General features: G+C 47.4%; 1 protein-coding gene across 1 annotated transcript in view; it reads left to right on the forward strand.

The window, feature by feature from the left end:
• Window positions 1-18,915, forward strand: part of LOC102443915 (kinase suppressor of Ras 2) — a 116,696-nt gene extending 97,781 nt beyond the window's left edge. Inside the window, exons 10-12 of the mRNA XM_089775314.1 lie at window positions 9,609-9,740; window positions 17,050-17,179; window positions 18,778-18,915. Of these exons, the coding sequence (XP_089631440.1) occupies window positions 9,609-9,740; window positions 17,050-17,179; window positions 18,778-18,915 (400 nt within the window). The remainder of the gene's footprint in view (window positions 1-9,608; window positions 9,741-17,049; window positions 17,180-18,777) is intronic.
• Window positions 18,916-20,138: the final 1,223 nt, after the last annotated feature.

Raw genomic sequence — 20,138 nt, forward strand, 5'->3', positions numbered from 1 at the left:
GTTTCAACATCAAGCAGGCTTGCACCTCTAAAGTTGCAGTGCGATGGGGCACTCGGCCCCCCAAGTGCCTCCTCTTGGCTGGCTGTGGTGCTGCAATTTTCTCCCCTGCTTCTAGTGCCCTTTGTAGGTTGTCAGCCTTGCTTGGTAGATCTTCAGTGTCTCAGTCCTTCAGCCAAACCCCATAGTCAAATGATGTGTTCTGGGGTATTTGTGTCCAAAATGAGACAAAACAGAAGTCTTTCAGATTCAGGCTCCAATTGGACTCATCCCCACCTCTCTTCAGCCCCTCCTCGGCTCATTTCAGTGCAGCCCTTTGCTCAGGCTTGTAAAGGGAGCTTGTCCCCTTTGTCAGCTCTTTAGCCACTTTGCTAGCAGCTGGTGGGAGAGCCTGGGCCCACCCACTACTCCTGGTACCGCCTCAGGGACCCTATGAACAGCAGCCGCATTCTGCTCCCCTCCGTTCACTGTTGTTGTTCCCCTTAGTCTATGTAGCCCCTTCTCTTCATGCCGCTTGCAGGTTCTCAGATCCTCTTCTTCCTTGCTGAATGCCAGTGCCACCAGAATCCTTCTGACTCTCGACTGAGTGCCTGCGGCCAGCAAGGAGCCCTCAGCCTTGCTCCTCTGGCCCCAGCTAGGAACTGGCTAGCTCAGACCCTCCAGCTTATTTTATCTGGGTCTGCAGGGCTCTGATTGCACAGACTCTCTAGGCAGGCCTGGAGGATCCACCTTCGCTACTCCTTCCCTGGGGCAGAGTGTGGTACGACCAGCCAGACACCATCGTTTGCTGTATAATTTCCCTTTTATGAGTCATAAAGAACCAAATTAAGTTCATTATCTTACAATGGATCCCACCCAGGAAGAGGTGCTCATACAGAGACCCTTGCAGGCTGGGCACCCAAGTGTTCCAGCAAGTTGAATATGCTGAATACCTGATGCACTCTACACTGACATAACACAGTACATAGATTTTTCAGTAAACTCCATCACATGTTGGTGGATATGGGAGTGAGGTAGCTGATGACTGGCCAAAATTGGTAGAATGGAAACTCAGGTTGGAGAGACAGTGATTGAAGATACTGTTACTCTATCAAGGGAAATATTAGCTGAAATTAATGGTCAAAAGATGAAAGTTCCTCTGATTCCAAAACATCTGTTATGAGCTTGCAGATGGGTCACATTGCAGGAATGAAAATCATCAGAGATAGTACCGAAGTGTATCCATTTTGCAAGATGTGGCAGAAGTTGGCTCTACTGCATGTCCAGGCATTTGAATGCTCTGTTGTATGGAAAATGAAGCTTTTTGGATTGGACATCTTGGAACAGTCCCTTACAAAGGAGCCTGGATTCATTCTCAAACTTCACGGCCTGGTCTGATGATTGTGGGATAAGAAAACATCAGTAACAACACCTAATGCGCTGCCACTGGCCATGCACAAAGCACATTTGAAAATCACAGAAGTTTTGTCTTTACTAGGGGAAAAATGGTGTGTTCTTTCTTACCTCGTGCTAACTGATGCAAGGTAAAATCCTAGTGAAATCAAGACAATTTGTAATTTTCCTATGTATTAGCAGGGCAAAGTAAGACTATAGGGGAAACTAGGGTTTACCTAGATGTGCTAATATATTTGAAAATAACAAATTTCTTGGTCTTCACAAAGATTTTACCTTGTTAGTTACTACTTGTTAGCAACCTTGAGCAAAGAATGCACCTTTTTTCTAGGGAAGTCTCATCCTGAGTTGGCAGGAGCATGAGGTATAATGCATTTGCAGTCTAGACATGTGCAAAAGGGCATATGCTTATCTGATGAATAGTCTTAATGTGGTCATTAACGTCTGCTCTGGAGACACTTATTTAAAGACTTAGATCAAAAGAGATTTTGTATTTGTTTTATTTTTCTTTAAATATGTGGTTGCCCTCAGCAGAACTGTTCTGTGATAGAAATGAGGGGAGTGAATTTTGGAAGCTTTAGGGAGATCTTCTGCTCTCACTTTTAATGTCAAATAAATAAATCTTGTTTTTAAATCACTAGATTTTGCAAGGCTTTAAGTCAGTAATGCTTGTTCATGTGAGTTTAGGTGGTCAGGTAATTTAGAGAGCTAGGAAAATATATGTCACAAAGCCCAACACTGCATCATGTTTGCTAATTTTTGGCTCTCAGTACAACTGAGCCCAGCCCAGTTCATTGGAAGGCTTGTAAACTCTGAAGCCCCAGACTCAAATGCACCTGGAGATCAAGGAAGTTTAGAGATGGACATACACCTGAACTTCCCTGCTGAATCCCATACTAATAATGGGCCAAAGTGAAACCTTGGCACTCGACAATATTATTGAACTGGATGGCTTGAGCCCATTGGTGCTTTCAGGCAGACTCCGCTGATTGGTTGGTTTGTGCAGGGCCGGATTAAGATCTTTAGAGGCCCTAAGCACTGAAAAGATTATGGTGCCCCCCATATGTAATTAAAAATAAAAACAATACTATACCGTAAATTCTCTTTTATTTATTTTTTTGGTGCCCCTGCTTTGCTAGTGCCCTAAGCACATGCTTAGTCTGCCTATTGGGTGATCCAGCCCTGGGTTTGTGCTACAATATCCCACACTTCATTTGCGTAATGGCAGCTGCCGCTTTTTTTCGAAATGGGGCTTTTTCGGAAAAAAAAGCCCCAGCAGTTTAGATGGGAATCTTCCGAAAATAAAACCCTTTTTTGAAAGATCCTGTAAACCTCATTTTTTGAGGAGTACAGGATCTTTCGAAAAAGGGTTTTATTTTCGAAAGAACTGCATCTAAACTGCCGTTTTTTCTTTAAAAAGCCCCATTTCAAAAAAAAAAAAGTGGCAGCCACGATTATGCAAATAAAGCACGGGATATTTAAATCCTGGCTTCATTTGCAATATCGACGTACCTAATTTGCATCCCTTTACCGAAAAAGGGATGTAGTCTAGACACAGTCTATGACGCAGAGCTTGATCAGGAAGACACAATGCTGTATGTGCAAGATTGCATTTCAGAGCCCTGTGTGCGCGTGCACCATTTTATTTGGGCTTCTCTTTCTCCACTTAGTCCATCATTAGAGAAGGGCTATGAGCATGGACTTCAGTTGTGTGTGTGTGTGTATCTTTCTGCCTTTTAATTGATCACTGGGCTTAGCAACAACTTGTAATTAAGAGCCACAGTCTTGGGCCAGCAAAGAATCTTGGGACCCACTGATGGGAGATGAAAGCTTCCCTTCTGTCCCACAGTGCCCTCACCTCTGCTTCCTGGAGCATGGAGGCCTCTGAGCATTGCTGGTGCTATTAATTGCCAAGGCACACTGCCTCGCAGCAGAGAAGAAAAGGAGCTGTCAGGTGTCTGGAATGGTGGCAGAGACTTAATGAGCTTTGTGAGCTCCTTGTGCTGTTGTGAGCCCTTAGTTACACCCCTTCACACACTGTGTTGGGAGGGTTGTGTTTTTAATTGAACTACGTCTTGATTGTTTTCCTCATTACCTGTCCTGTGGCCCACTGAGATGCAGGAGAGCCACTCATGTGGCCTACGCACTAGGCTGGGTTGCCCATCACGGCTGAAGAATCTGCATCTATTCCCCTGCTGACTGGTAACCTAGGGTATGTCTACACTACAGCGCTAATTCGAACTAACTTAGTTCGAATTCGTTAATTCGAACTAAGCTAATTCGAACTAACGGATCTAGACTAAAAAACTAGTTCGAATTAGCATTTTGCAAATTCGAACTAGCATGTCCACATTGAGTGGACCCTGAACCGGGCTTAAGGATGGCTGGAAGCAGTGCCGGCAGGGCATCAGAGGAGGACTTAGCGCGTGGAGATGCTGTCTCAGGCTAGCCGAGGGCTGTGCTTAAAGGGACCCGACCCCCACCCCAGACATACAGTTCTCAGGAGTGCCCTGCTTGCAAAGCAGTCCTGGCTTGGAGTGCCCTGAGTGCCCACACTGGGCACATCACAGCACTCAGCCATCAGCCCGGCTGCACTTGCCGCAGGCTGCGATCTGGGGAGAGGGGGCAATCAGGGGGCTGCAGGAGAGGTTCCACCCCCAGAAGCCCGCAGAGCCAGCCCAGTCCTCCCCATCGGGGGCTCGTGACCCATTCCTCTCTCACCTCCTTCCACTTACCCCTCCCTAGCCCCCCTTCCTGATGTACAAAATAAAGAAAACGTGTGGTCAAAAATAGAATCTCTCGTTATTGAAAAAACTCAGGGAGACTGGGAAAAGGAGGTGGGAGAGGGGAAGAGAGAGGCTGGGAGAGGGGAGGGCAACTAAAATGATCAGAGATTTGGAAGAGGTCCCATATGAAGAGAGGCTAAAGAGACTGGGACTTTTCAGTTTAGAAAAGAGGAGACGGAGGGGGAATAGGATAGAGGTCTATAAAAGCATGAGTGGGGTGGAGAGGGTGCATACAGAAAAGTTCTTCATGAGTTCCCATAAAGAAGGACTAGAGGACACCAAAGGAAAGGAATGGGTAGCAGGCTTCAAACTAGTAACAGAAAGTTGTTCTTCACAAAGCAAAGAGTCAACCTGTGGAACTCCTTGCTGCAGGAGGCTGTGAAGGCTAGAACTAGAACAGAGTTTAAAGAGAAGTTAGATCAAGTGATGGAGGTTGGGTCCATGGAGTGGTATTAGCCAGGGGGTAGGAGTGGTGTCCCTGTCCAAAGTTTGTGGAAGGCTGGAGAGGGATGGCATGAGACAAATGGCTTGGTCACTGTCTTCGGTCCATCCCCTCCAGGGTCCCTAGGGTTGGCCGCTGTCGGCAGACAGGCTACTGGGCTAGATGGACCTTTGGTCTACCCAGTACGGCCATTGTAAGCTCTGGGTCGGGGGTCTCAGTGGACCACCTTGATTTTCATGCCAACCTGCTCCTGGGTGGCCAGGCTGGCAGCTCTCCTGCTCTAGACGGCCACTGTCCTGTGCCTAGTGTGGAGGTCGTAGACGAGGTCCACGATGTCCGCACTAGACCAGGCGGGTGCCCGCCTCTTGCGGTCCTGGGCAAGCTCCCGGGAGCCGCCAGCCTGGTCCCGGGAAGAGGGGGTGGGCTGGGGGGCATCGGGTGGCTGGCTCGAGTCGTGCCAGGTGCAGGGTCTGCTGGCTGGGTGCTGGCAGGCTTGCACCTGGCACGGGCATCGTAGCCAGCTCGTGCCCCTTTAAGGGGTCCGGGGCCGGGAGGGGGGCAATAGAGTTTCCCTGGTGTTGGCCAGAGTGGCTACCAGGAAAAGCTGGGGAGGGCTAGCCTCCCACTAGTTCGAAATAAGGGGCTACACACCCCTTAATTCGAACTAGTAAGTTTGAACTAGGCTTAGTTCTCGTACAATGAGGTTTACCTAGTTCGAACTAAGCGCTCCGCTAGTTCGAATTAAGTTCGAACTAGCGGAGTGCTAGTGTAGCACCTATGAAAGTTAATTCGAACTAACGTCTGTTAGTTCGAATTAACTTTGTAGTGTAGACATACCCCTAGGGATGGAATAGGGGTGGGGAAAGGAGGACATTTCCTTAAAATCAACAGGCCAACAATCTCAGCGGGCAGCTGCACTTCCAGCAGAAAACTGCCCTCCTGTCACGAGCTTTCCCATTTGCCTTGGCTGTACCAAACATTCTGTGCTGTGAGGCAGCACACTCCAGACCTGAGAACTCTTCTGTCATGACGTTCAGCTGCCTTCGGAGCTGACTAGCATACAGCTAAGGCCTTCCAGGAGAGCGTGTCTGTGATCTGTGTCTTGCCTTGGGACACGGGATTGGAAATCTAGTGCATGCAGATTGCCCAGGAGTGGGAGTGGGCAAAGATGTAAGAGTTAGGAGGTGTCCAGGCTGGCTGAGCGTAAAGCAGAATTGTGGAGGGCTGATCTATGGGCGAAGCAGAAGGCACCTCGAGTGGATTATGTGGGGTGTCCCTTTATAAAACACCTAGCCAGGCAGATTCCCTGACCCAAGGTCCTACAGGGAACAGCAGTCCAGGTAACAACATCTTATGGAGTGCGGCTTGTACTAGAAAGCAAGAGAAATTATTGTCTTGGAAGGAGGAGATAAGTGTATGGAGCAGGAATCTTCCACATTTCAAGAAATATATGGAGAAATTGGAGGGTCCTGAGAAGAGCAACAAGAAAGATGAAAGGTCTAGAGAACATGACCTATGAAGGAAGGCTGAAGGAATTGGGTTTGTTTAGTTTAGAAAAGAGAAGACTGAGGGGGGACATGATAGCTGTTTTCAGGTATCTAAAAGGGTGTCATAAGGAGGAGGGAGAAAACATGTTCATCTTGGCCTCTGAGGATAGAACAAGAAGCAATGGGCTTAAACTGCAGCAAGGGAGGTTTAGGTTGGACATTAGGAAACACTTCCTAACTGTCAGGGTAGTCAGACACTGGAATAAATTGCCCAGGGAGGTTGTGGAATCCCCATCTCTGGAGATATTTAAGAGTAGGTTAGATAAATGTCTATCAGGGATGGTCTAGACAGTGCTTGGTCCTGCCATGAGGGCAGGGGACTGGACTTGATGACCTCTCGAGGTCCCTTCCAGTCCTAGTATTCTATGATTGGTTACCGTTGTTAATTCTGTGGGTCATATGACCCTTTAGATTGGACTGGGTGCATAAGGCAAGTGGAGGTGAACCATAGAAAGGAGCTGATTATGGCTGAAGAGCCTTTTTTCCCTTTAGCATCCTGCTAGAAAGAAACCAGAAAAATTGTTCTTTAGTGTGAAAATGCTGGTCCAGCTTTACTATTTCTGCATTTTATTTTCTGCAACTTTACAGCATCCTCACTGCTAGAAGATAGCGCGGAAGCTGCCTGCAGATCCCCTTTTACAATTAGAAGGGATTGTTGTAGCAGTAACATGGATTGTGCCTTTATCCCGAGGCTCTGAATCTCACCTATTCAAAGTCACACCTGATGCTCCCAACACCGGCCAGCAAAGTGACACCCCCTTCCCCCGCACTCTCTCCACCCATGTCACTTTACACAACCCAGGCAACAGAAGGTGCTATTGCTGAGCTGCCGGGCCACACACCTGACTTCCCTGGGACATAGGTACAAAGCAGCCAATCGGAACTTTGTGCAGGTCCTGCTGTTTGCTAATGCTGCCCTGAGTTCACTTCATTAACTAACAGTTGTTTAATTGCTGTCAGTGATGGCGTCCCTGGGATTATTGCTCAGTGTAATGTGGCATCTGTTTCTCATGTACAGGGCTCTAGGGAAGAAAAGGTTGAGCTAGGGCTCCTAGGCTGTACCCTTGCTGGGATGTGAGTGATGAATGTTAATGTGGAAGTGCCAGGCAAGGTTTGCTCCTGGTGCCAGTGCAAATTACAAAGTGTCCTTAGAGGCTAGCCAGCGACACAAAGGTTATTCCTGGGAAGGAGACTTCAAAGACCCAGTGGATCACAGTGGCCATGAATTAGGTCTTGCATGAACTGCTGTTGTTTAGTGGGAGAGACATCAGCCTGTCATTAAAGAGATCTGTGTTCTCTTCCTAGCCCTGCTCCTCTGGGTAACCTTGGACATGTTACTTTACTGTTATAACCTTTACTGATTTGTATTGCACCAGTGTCATAGGTCAGATTCAGCAGCGCTGCCGTTGACCATGATATAAAGTTACAAGGCTGGTCTTTCGCCCTGGTGTCTCATTCTCCCTGTTTGTGCTCAGATAGCTGCTAACAAGAAACACTGGCCAAGCCCAGAACCTTATTATTATTAACAGTGTTTATATCTCCAAGATGCTGAGTGGGCAAATCTCCAGCCATATGGCCAGTAGAAAGATGCTGAAGAGCTGTGCCCTACATTCTATAGTTAAAAGAAACATATTAATGAATAATGTTTATGAGAAGAAGGGGGCAAAGTGGCCTAAATGTAGCCATGCTGCTGTACTAGATGTCTGTGTGCATATCCATGGACCCTCGCACACACATGTATGTGCACAAAATTATTGTATCGGTAACAAAAATCAAGTGTGATTTTCAAAGCCAACTCAGAGCTAGCCATGCAACTCCCTTTAAATGAACAGCCATTGTATGTCTAGCTCCCCTACTCAATAATGAATAGTCCTGAGTTGCTAACAGCACTGGAAGAACTCTCCTCAAAAACTCTTCCCAGCTTGCAGCTATAATGTGACTTTTCCCCTTGATTCACTAGTTCATTCTTCCATCTGGACCTTTCTGCTCTATTTAGACTTTCTAGTAATTTCCCTTTTGTAACAGAGTGTCTTGTTGCTTTGTAGCAGATGCATGCCAAGGTCTTTTCTGTGGTTCAGTTGCATTTCTTATTTTGTTCTGTACAAAGCATTTTGGGGGAGCTACTTCCTAGGACTGCTCTTTTGTGTGTGTCTGGCTTATGTTCTGTATAAGATTTCTCGATAATCTAGCCAGAGCTGCATATAGCAGGCCTCAGAACCTTGCCCATCCCCGCCTGTAATAGGTACATATTATGTATAGATGAGACATTGCCGTAATGATGACCTGAAATTCCATGATGTCTTTTCTTTCACGCAGTCTGACATTTGCTGAGCAAATTCTTCTCAGTTGTAGCAGTGTAAATTTGCAGCCAGTGCTGAAGTCAGTGGAGTGTTTACAGAATAGCACCACCATAACAGATCAGAATTTAGCTTGTTGTCTGTTTATTGCTAGCTGCTTAGTTCTGCCTTAGGACTTAATCCCACCTGCATTGGCTCCAGTGGCACTAATTCCAAATACAGCTTATTGCTATATTTCTCTTTTGTGGGTGTAGATTTCTGAGAGGGTTGCTAATGTAAAGAGCTAACATCACTGGGAGAATATGCATGGTTTCTTTACACAGCACTCCTAACCAATATCAATCCCAGTTGAGGCACCTCTCAATTTCTTGAAAGGGAATCCTCTGAACTGTCATTCATGTTCATGTTAAAATTCGACACTTTACAAAAAGGACTTAACAAACATTTGAACTATCTCACTCATTACCAAGACAGTTTCCCCAATTATCACCTCTAATACCATTAACTCACAAACATCCCACTCTCCCTACCTCTAATATCATCAATTCACAGACACTTACCTTCCTTCCCCTCCCCCTCCCCCCCCCCCCCGCCCTGCATCCTCCTCCTGTTCTGCAATGTGATTTGTCCTTTTCATATTTGTTCATTTTTTTTAATTGTATCCTTTGGTATATATGGTTGTGACTACTTTCTTCCACTATTTGATCTGAGGAAGTGGATCTGGCCCACGAAAGCTCATCATCTAATAAACCATCTTGTTAGTCTTTAAAGTGCTACATTGTCCTGCATTTTGCTCCCACCATGTGTGAGTTCTAGTTTTCTGTGAGCAGTCTTCCCGGGGCCCGTTGTACAGTTGTTTTGTGAGATGGCCAAACATGGACGAGAAACAAAAGCGAAGTGACTATTTTTTTTTCAACTAGTGATTTATTTAGAGGAGTTAGAACACACATCCTACCCTTGAATAACCACTTTATTGACCCAGCAGGGTGAACCCAATCTGGCTCTCGACTGAACAGATGCAGTGAGAATGTGCTACCTTAGCCAGCTGCTATTGCAGTGCTTCGCTCATGGTCGGTGACTCTAGCAGGAGATGTGTTTGACATGGCAGCTCGATGGTGCTCTTACTATTGCCTTCTTGTCTCCTCAGGAGGGAGAATAAATTGCGGGTACAGAATGGCTGGCTGTGCCACCTGGCCCCGGAAATCATACGCCAGCTCTCGCCTGACACAGAAGAGGACAAGCTGCCCTTCTCCAAGCCCTCAGACGTTTTTGCACTTGGGTAAGACCCCCTTCCCCTCCATCTGGTATATGGCTCTGTGGGGAGGGGTTTGTAGTTGGGGAGGTGAGCCTGTAGGCTAGCACGGTGATGGTGCATTCTGGCACTTCTGCAAAGAGGGGAGGATCGGCGGGAGGGAAGTGAATCCATGTTAGTGACACGGGAGTTAAGTAACTCTCTTGATCTCCCAGGCAGATGCTGGTTTTGTGGAGCAGTCCAAAGAGAACATTCTTAGGGGCATGTGTGTGTGGATTCCTTTCTGGGCAGAGGGCAACCTTCTTGCCTATAGAAAGACAGTGGAATGCAACAAGCCTGCAGCATTCTTTGTTCCATAGGGACAAGCCCATGGCAGTTCAGTGCATGTGTTAGGGGCTTGGGTAGTGGCTGGACCAATCCACTAACTGAATGGCTCCAGTGCCCATCAGCTCCATATTGAAGAAGGCTCAGGTGATTTCTGCCCCATACCCTGGGGTCTTGGTCAATACAAAGAATTCCTTCCCTCTTCTCCCTGCTGATCCTTCCAGTAGTCTGAAGTAAAGGGTGGTGGGGGGTGGGTGGGAAAGGGTATCATAATCTGGGAGCCGCAAATTTAGTGAGAGGGTGGTTAAAAGAGCAACCCAGCTCGATTTTGTTTGCCAAGTCTGCGACCCAGGTTGTGGCCTTTCCCCTCCGTAAAGCATCATTCCCTGTGTTGTGTGAGAGATGAGATTTCTCCAGCCCTCTCTAGGTTACCACAGAGTGCTGGCATGGAGCCAGTCTCACTGACCAAAGCAGATTAGGGATGGACCTCAAACCTAATCCCGTGTTCTCAGATCCAAATTTCAGAGCTGATTCTTGTCTCTTGCAGACTAAATCAAAATGGTAAGTCCAAATGCCGTACTTCGGCTTTGGGCCAGTTCCTATTTGAAACCCAGAGCTCTCAGGCTTCAGAACTTCCACTTTGTTGTTTGGGGCCAACTAGACCTATCTCTCCCTAATTAATACTTCATAACGTTAACACAGATGAAATATTTTTAGAGTGCCTGGCTGAATTCATGTCATGTCGCCAAGCAGGAGGACCTTACAGAATTCTAGACTCTGAATTCTTCAGGACACAGACTTCCACGCTAGATGATCTAGAACTATTTAAACATTATTAGAATTTTGCTCTAAAACTGTGAACAGTATCAGGAGGGGATGCTAAACAATGGACAATAGAATAAATGGCTATTTCCCCCCTCCAATTAGAGCATCTGGTGCACCAATTAATCATTCACACTATTTATCTAATAGAAAATATCTTTTGTGAAAATGGCCCAACCATTTCCCTGATTAAAATCTTCCTTGAGGCAGATATAGGACTATAGGCTTTATCTGGTAGATTAATTTTCCTTTGTGCCATATTGATGGACACCGTAAAGACTGCAACATTCAGTGATTAGTTTTTGCGAAGCTGTTATCTGATGAGAGATTTCCATCCGAAAAATGCAGTAATTAAACTCAGTATATTTTTGGTGTAACTTCCGCACTAAAAAGAAGAAGTAATTAAGGGATCTTATCAAACTAAGCAAAAGTCATTTGCTTAAGGCTTAAAGTTACTATCTGAGAGCTCTGTGCTCATTTAAAGAAGCCTTTGATTTCTTTTTAAAGTTCTCCATGGTTTTGTTCTTCCTGGTTTGTAATATCTTCTCAGAGTTGGGACAGACATGCAGCTGTTGTAAATTGATTTCAATGGAGATTGCCAATTTTTCACCATCTAAGGATTTTTTTTTCTTGATGCAATTTGGGACCAACTCATGCCCTCTCCTAGGGACAACAAATGGCAGCAAAGGGAAATATTCATAAGGCTTAACAATGCTGCACTGCCTCCCTGCCCCCTTTTGGTCTCTTTCCATAGCATCCTGCATATCAGCACTAGTTATCCTTTTGGTAAATATCAGTGGGAACATTCTCAGCTAGTGTCGTTGATTTCAGTGGAGCTAGGACCACTGACACTACTGTGGCTATTCCTTCCCCCCCACTCCAATTTGCCAGGGGTTCTTGTTCTTCTTACTGCTGATCAGCAGAGATCAGTCTGATACAACGCTGAGAATTGCCAGGGTACCGGGAAAGCCTACATGGCCCCTTTCTGCTAAGCATTAGGGAGTAGAGTAGTGTAGGCAGTGCTTTACTACCTTAATGGCTTTTGTTTGGTCCTCTAATCAGGGATGGTCCTGCTTTTTTAGCTGATGTTATGGAGGTGATTTGTGACCCAATGTGTCTGCAGTGGGATCTAGGCTCTAGTCCCTAGGAAAAGATTCTGGCGTTTATGGAGGAAAACGTCCATATGATTAGGACCTTGCTTCACAGAAGTTCTGCATTATGGATGAGGAAAATTAAGAACTGGAATCAGTCAATTTAGCAACGTTAAGTATCAGAAAGCTAAGAGATAGCCTCAGCTCTACTGCAGTAATTAATGCTATTCATCTGGTCCGATAGTTAAGGAAATAACCCTGCTCGGATCTGTGAAAGGGAAAATCATACTTGGAAAAACAAATTAATTAAAGCGGGTTGCAGCCATCAAAATAAGGGAGGCAACTGCAATATGTCATCTGAAAGGTGAAAAATAAACTCTGGAAAATGAGTTTTCAGAAAGGTCTTTCTGAAAATTCTCTTTGGAAGTCTCGTACACATTGTGTTCAGGAGATGGACAGCTGTAATCTTTGGATCTAAAAATTGCTTTGCATTGACTTCTTGACCATCAGTAACGACTCTCAGCTTAGCTGAAAGGAGTACAGCTGCCTGTGAAATAATGCTGTTAGACTCAGCCTTTCAAGACACTCTTATCCCCCTATCTAAACTGGCATGGGCTGAGCCTCAGGAAGGAAACAGACGAATATACAAAGCTTTGTATTTCTCGTCGTCACAGATAATACAAGCAGATCCAGGGAGGAGAACAAAAAACAGTCCAGGGAGGAGAACGCCTTAGAAATATTCCAGACCTCACTGCAGTGTTTCAGGTTCCCTTTCCATTAGGAGCAACATTGGGAATATGGAGGCACACTAAGTTGGGAAGAGGTAACATGTCAGGTGCCAGTTTGATATGACCAGGGCTAATTTCTCAGCAGAACGGAACACCAATAGCCCCTGTTGACTTTGGTAGGGGCTGTGAATACTCAGTGCCTCTACAAACCAGGAACTAGCATGAGCACCTGAAAACAGGCATCTAAAATTAATGGATGCTTTAAAGACTAAAGCACTCTTAGATTAGGGATGCTAGAAATCAGTTATTTTAATAATCACGTAACTGCTAAAATTCTTAGTGGTTACATAGTTACTCGGTGCTTCCTCCCACACAGGCTCCTGAACCGCCTACCATCCCATGCTGCTGCTTCTGTATCAGAAGCAGTAGCGTGGAGTGGCAGGCAGCTCACCTGAATGTTCTTCATGTAAAACTTGGACCAGCGGGCCAGGACTGAGCCAGTCTGCTGACCTGAGTTTTAAATACAGAGCGTACGGGTTAGGGATTGTTGCAGTTAACCGGGACCGTTAACTGATAAGCAATCACTAATCAGGTAACCAGTTAACCGAGTAGCCATTAACATCCCTATCTTAGGTACCATTACACTTAACATACCACAGTGACAGACAACTGAGAAATACCATTGGTAGAGAGCACGTCTTCCTCTAATTATGGCATATCCAATCCAGTGGACAATTCTGTCTCTGAATTGTTGGATACTGCCAGTTGGACCCACCCCCTGAATTCCCACAACTGGAATAGTTCTGGAGCAAGAAGTAGTTTATAAAATGCTCCCCCTTTTTGTAAATATGCAGGCTTCTTAACCAAGGCAGCTTTAGAATGCGTTGTATCGATACTATTCACAACCCATTGATCCTATAAGCTACAAACTATTCAGAGTTCCAGACTCGGGGCCTGATCCTTCCTCCCTTCTGCTCAAGTGACTGTCATTAATGAGAGTGGCACTTGGATTCAGAATCTGAATCTTAGCAAATACATCGGCAGATTTGCTACCTGTCTCGTCTCCATTTTGCTGATAGAGGAGACGTTCTTCAAAGAGGAAGCCGTTTATTCCACTAGTACAACAAGTCCAGTAGGCTAGGAAAAGACTGAACCATGGTGAATGTACCTGGGGCCAAAGGCTCTGAGCTTCTCTGGTTTACACCAGCAGGGAATTTAGGCGTGGTACTGACGTTGGTGACTGGCGCTCTAGAATCTGTAGCTAGACCTACTTCATCCTCAAGTCCCCCTTAGGCTGTAGTGCCTTGAGAACTGTGAATGTGGAGAGAGCTCTTGGCATCTATTGTCGGTTTCCTGGGCTTTGGTTCTCAATCAATTTAATCATAACAAAAGAAAAACAGAGATGGAAGCAAAAGTTCAGTAATTGCAGAAACAAGAGACTCCTCCTAACCAGACAGCTCCACTGGCCCCGGTGAAACATTCTTTTCTCAAGCACATTATTTCAAAATAAACCCATTCAGGGCCCGAAGGCCAGCAGCGCTAACACTGTACTGACAAGAATTCCCCAAAGAACCCTTCCAATTAATCCCAAGAGTCTCCTTAAAAGAGTGAAAAATTAACTTTTTCATCAAGTCCCATTCTCTGGACACCAGATAATAAGCTTGGTTGCCAAGGGGGCAGGAAGAAGACAAGTGGGTGAAGGGAGAGCTAGCTGCTGAATGCGACTCTTTTTGGAAGTGGTGTTGGAGGCTGTCTCTGGTGATAGCACAGCAGTGAGAAATGCAGCTGGCTGGCTAAGAGGAGAGAAACTGGTGTTTCTTGCCCTCCTCTCTCCCACTAATTCCATCGGGGAGCAAGAGGCAGCTGGGCTGGTGGAGCAGGAACAAGGAGGCCAGCTTAACTGTCTGCCTTCTGGATACTTCGCAGTTTTGTAACTCTGCCCCCCCTCCCCAGTTCTCAGATCCAGAAGAGGAAAACTCAGTCGGGTCATGGGGGGTGGGAGGGAAGGCGGGCAGTTAATGTCCAGGCAGACTTAGATCTTCCTTTCATGCTGGCTGATGCTTTTCAGGACGTCTCTCATTACCCTGTCAAGGTGCATTTCCCCTTTGACTTGATGATGGATTTCTGTTTGTTCAATTAATACCCGAGAGATGAAGCACAAGAGATTGTATTTCCTTCTTCTCCTGGAACGTATTTTGCATGGTACAGCGATTGCTGCTGTCACAGACAATAATTTTTTCTCCCCCTCAAGCCCTGTCTTGATGAATATTATGAATGTGAAGCAGAACAATGCCCATGGACAGGGCTGTCCGCCTCGGAGCGCTTTTGAAGCAGAAGATTGACGTTTCTTGCAAAGCTGAGGGATGTGGCTCAAAACTCTGCTCCCTCCTCCATTGTGGGGGTGGGGCACGAGGGGAGAATATGCCGCCGGCCATGGATGGAAGCTGTGGAGATAGGGAAGGCACACTAACAGCTTCAAACACCTTTGTCCTTAGCTCAGCTGTGCCAGATGTGAGGGTCTGAGCCCTCAAACACTCATTTCATAAAATGGGTTTGCATCCCTCATGGTTGTGCAAAAAGGCTCATAAAACACGAGCCCTAGGTCAGCCAATGAGGTGTGGTCCTGCTGACACAGGAAACCCCATCTCAGTGGCTTTGTTGACCCTGAAATCTTTAGGTGCTATTTTAAAAGTCTCAGAGAGTAGCCATGCTAGACTGCAGTTTTAAAAGCAATGAGTAGTCCTGTGACACCTTAGAGCCGGGGTGCAGAACCGAAGGCCAGGGCCGGATGTGGGCCCCATCTTGCCTGAATCCGCCCCCAGAGGCTCAGGGCTTCCCCCCTCACCTCTCCAGTCCTGGGAAGTCCACAGGGCTGGAACACACAAAATCTACTAGCCTGTGCCCCACGAGGTTCTGGTGTGCGAGGGGCAGATAGGAAGTATCTTTCTCTTTTTCTGTGGGTCAGCACCCCCCACCCAAATGAGGCTCCTCACCCCTGCCCTAGAGACTAACATAAATATGTGGAGTATCACGAGCCTTCCTGGGTAGTTTTACATGTTAACATTGTAAACTGATGGTCACCCCAGCAGATGCTGCCAGCATGTTTCCCAGCCGGCCCCCTACTTCCCAGCTTCCCCTGACAACACAATTCAATTCCGTCCAACACGTGTCTGCGTCACACTGAAAACCTTTCATGCTGGGACAGTGCATCGCAAATGCAGCCACATTGAATTTAGACACTGGCCCAGCTGTGGACTGAAAATGAAGGTGCTGTAGCGTATTCAGGGGGCTGTACCAAAGCCATGCAGAGGCCAGGTGCAGCTCACTGTGGAGTTCATGGGGCCTGCGCTCATTGGTTGGCATGGCAAATGGGTGTGAAGTTTTGACCAACCTCTCCACCCTGGGAGGTGTCTGGTCCCACCAGGTCAGATTGATGATCCTAGAGAGGGTGGCGTGGAGGAGTTTACATCAGTGTCCAGACAGCCCCTGCCTTACAGACAGTCTGCACAACAGATTTCTGCCTCAGGGGCCCCTTGATCCAGCATTAAATTCCTATGGGAGGGGGAGAAGGAGGAATGGAAAAGCAAAAGCAAATATGTGCCCCTCCAGTTTCTGCAGATCTTGCTTCCCGATCTAGCTGGAGCAGGTGGCATGAATGTAAAAAAGGCGCCCTAGTAACTGCAAGGCATATTTACCCCCTGCATTATCTATTAAGCTGCTCCTCAGGGGTCAGGTTCAACCCCTGTTGCAGCCCTGCAGGAGCCTCTCACTTGAAGTACCAAGCTCACTAGCCCGTTCTATTCTCAGTGGGCCAGATTCTTAGCTGGTGTAAAAACGACACCAGTTTTTACACCAGCTGAAGTCCTGCCTCAATATGTGCTAGAAGGGGAGTGGAGTAATAACACAGGTGCTTTTTACCCTGAATGAGAGTAAAATTCATACAAGTCAAGATGAGACTGTGATGAAAATACCTAGCAAAGGGGAGGCAGTGTACCAGGACACGGAGCTGGCAGCCAGGAGAGCTGGGTTTTCATTCAGAGTTTGCCAGAGACTTTGGTTAAGTCACTAGCTTCTGTGCCTCAGTTTCCCCATCTGTGAAATGCAGTTACTACCCCACCTTGGTGGACTGCTTTGGTCTTCCTGGGTACAAGATGCTATCTGCATAGGAGGTGGCAGTGATGGTGTGAGAACTTGCCTTCTTTGAGATGTCCCCTTGATACTTGAGTAAGGAATGCCCCTGGCAGAGTCTATGCCAGCAGAGCTGATGTGCAAGGGGAAGGGAATGGCCCTGTTGTAATGTTCAGAGATACCCCCTGCTGCACCCTTGTTCTCTAGGTCCATCTAACACCCAGTGCTACTGTCTCCTAACAGCACTATCTGGTATGAGCTGCATGCGCGGGAGTGGCCTTTCAAGACGCAGCCGGCAGAGGCAATAATATGGCAAGTGGGAAGAGGGATGAAGCCCAACCTCAGCCAGATCGGCATGGGCAAGGAGATATCGGTACGTGATGCATATGGTGACCATATTTTCTGAACCAAAATTAGGAACACATTAGCCACACACCCCAGCTCTGTTAACCACACTCCTGACCCCCATTCGCCACGCCTCTGGAGGTAACACGCTCGGGGTCAAGATGGACACATGACCAGAAGTAAAAGGTGTCATGTGACCCCCCTCTAAGAACATTTCCCACCTTCCTCCTACCAATAGGGGTGAGTTTGGCCCCCCACCGAACCCTCCTCATGCAACTATCCTGCAATTGCATTAACCCAATTTGATGCCGCACCGCACAGAGCTGTGGATGTGGGTGGGGAAGGGGCTCCCATTCTGACATGGCCAGGATCCTCCCTAGTGTCTTCAGACATCACATTCGCTGCTGTGGAGTGGTGTGCTGTGCTGGGGAATCTAATTGCTCTTCCTGCTGTCTCAGCCCAGAGAGACTGCCAGAGTAGGGGAGGCTCAAGCAGTCCCTGCAGAGGAAGGAGCACTTCATGTAACTCCATACCAGTTACCTTTAGACTCACTTGGCCTATTCTTGGTGGGCCAGATCCGATTCCTATTGGCTGGAGGGAGGAAGGTGTTAAAGAGATGTGGGAAATAAAGGGAAGCACCTCTGGACAGGGAACACAGCTGCTCCAGCCTTCCTGCATTTACCCAGGCTTCTGTAGGCACTGGGAGTTGGCATATGGGCCCTTGAATGAACTCCACTCTTCTCCCCCACCCCCATTCTTTGGTGCAAGAATATGAGACCCAAGCTACAGAATTCATGTCACAATCGTCCTCAAAGTTTGGGAACTTGTGGGTGGTGAGGAATTTGTTCCAGCCCAGGATAGAGGTGGGAGGCAATTGCATGGTTCCCCAAAGCATGTAGTTCTGGGATCAGCCCAATTCTGTCTGGATATGTACAGTCACAGTGAAGGCATAGAGATTAAGACAGAGAATATCTTATTGCCTTTGTATAAAACCATGGTACACCCACATCTTGAATATTGCAAACAGATGTGGTCGCCTCCTCTGAAAAGAGATATATTGACATTGGAAAAGGTTCAGAAAAGGGCAACAGAAATGATTAGGGGTTTGGAACGGGTCCCATCTGAAGAGAGATTAAAAAGACTGGGACTTTTCATCTTAGAAAAGAGGAGACTAAGGGGGGATATGATAGAGGTATATACAATCATGACTGGTGTGGAAAAAATGAAAAAGAAAAAGTTATTTACTTATTCCCACAACATATGAATAAGGAGTCATCAAAAGAAATTAGGTTTAAAACAAACAAAAGGGAGTTTTTCTTCACTCAGCACACAGTCAATCTGTGGAACTCCTTGCCAGAGGATGTTGTGAAGGCTAGAACTTTAACAGAGTTCATAAAAGAACTAGATAGATTCATGGAGGTTAGGTCCATCAATGGCTATGAGCCAGGATGGGTAGGAATGGTGTCCTTACCCTCTGTTTCTCTAGAAATGGATAACAGGGAGGGATCATGTGATGATTACCTGTTGTGTTCCCTCTCTCTGGGGCGACAGCTAGATGGACCTTTAGTCTGACCCAGTAAGGCCGTTCTTATGTGTTCTTAACTGTCTGTCTGTTGCCAACTGCAGGACATCCTTCTCTTCTGCTGGGCATATGAGCAGGAGGAGCGACCCACTTTCACCAAGCTCATGGAGATGCTGGAGAAACTGCCAAAGCGGAACCGTCGCCTTTCCCACCCTGGGCACTTTTGGAAGTCAGCAGAGTAAGGCTCCTGCCCTTCCCCCTGGATTTCCATGGATTCTCCCCTCCCTATGCCTGACGCGCTAGCTCTTCTGTAGAACTGCACCTTACCCAAGATGGCCGGCCATGGCGCCCATTGGTATTGGGGTGCCTGGAGGAGGGGAGAGAAGTGTCACTTCCACCTTGTCTGGATATTTCCAATGGCAGTAACTGACTGGGTGCTCCCGTGCTGCCCAGCCCAGCAGTTCCTGGTCTGTGGTCCATGGACCACAAACATGGAGTGGGTGCTGGTGAGGCTTGGTCATATGGGGCCGTCTGTAAGGATCTTGACCTCCTTTGGTAAAGTGCTTGGGGAGCTACTGCTGAAAAACACTTTATAAAACTGGGTATTTTTGTTATGGGGCTGGCTCTCCTTGGGATCAGCAGCTACTATTAGTGAGAATCCTGGAGCACAGGTAAGCTTTTGGGGACAAGCAAGGGAAGTTAGTTTAGTTGCCTCCATGGGGACTGCTGCTAGATAGAGAGGAAGAGGGAATGGGCTGCCCTTGGGGAATGGGTGACTGGAGCCACTAGCCACCAGTGGGAAAGAAAAGCTCAGTGGCCAGGGACGCACTAGTGAATGGGGCATACGGAAGACCGGGGACAGTCTGTGTGGTCGTGATGAGGCCCATATCCAGTGAAAACCGCTTTGAGTCAGCAGTCAATGCAAACTGCAGTTCCTATAATGTGCATTACAGTAATTCCTCATTTAGCACATGCCTGCTTAACACGTTTTCGCGATAGCACGATTTTTTTTTTAGGGAACGTTTTTTGAATTACACGACTGTATCCGGAATAACACGATTTCCCCAGCTGGCCCGTTGCCGGCAGCTGCGCGGGGCTTCCCCCGCCTCCATGCAAAGTGGCGGAGGGTTTGCTGCTCGCTGCGCCGTTCCCCGCTGATTCCCCCTCGCCAGATGCCTTTCCCCCTCTCCTCCATCTCCGCTTGCAGGCCGGCGGCTGAGTTTCCCCAGCTGGCTTGCTGCTGGCAGCTATGCGGGGCTTCCCCCTCCTCCCTGCAAACTGGCAGAGGGTTCGCCGCTTGCCGTGCCATTCCCCGGCAACCCCCCCTCTGGACGCAGTGTGGGCCCCAGCAGACTCGTCACAGAGGCATATTCCCAACCCAACCCTCCTCCCCTCCCCTCCCGTCCCCTTCCTTTCCCCAGAGCCAAACACCTCCTCTCCCTGCTGTAACCCAGTCCCCTTTCTC

Source organism: Pelodiscus sinensis, chromosome Z (genome assembly GCF_052426305.1).
Source record: "Pelodiscus sinensis isolate ZL-2025 chromosome Z, ASM5242630v1, whole genome shotgun sequence".
In the NCBI taxonomy this organism is placed as follows: Eukaryota; Metazoa; Chordata; order Testudines; family Trionychidae; genus Pelodiscus; species Pelodiscus sinensis.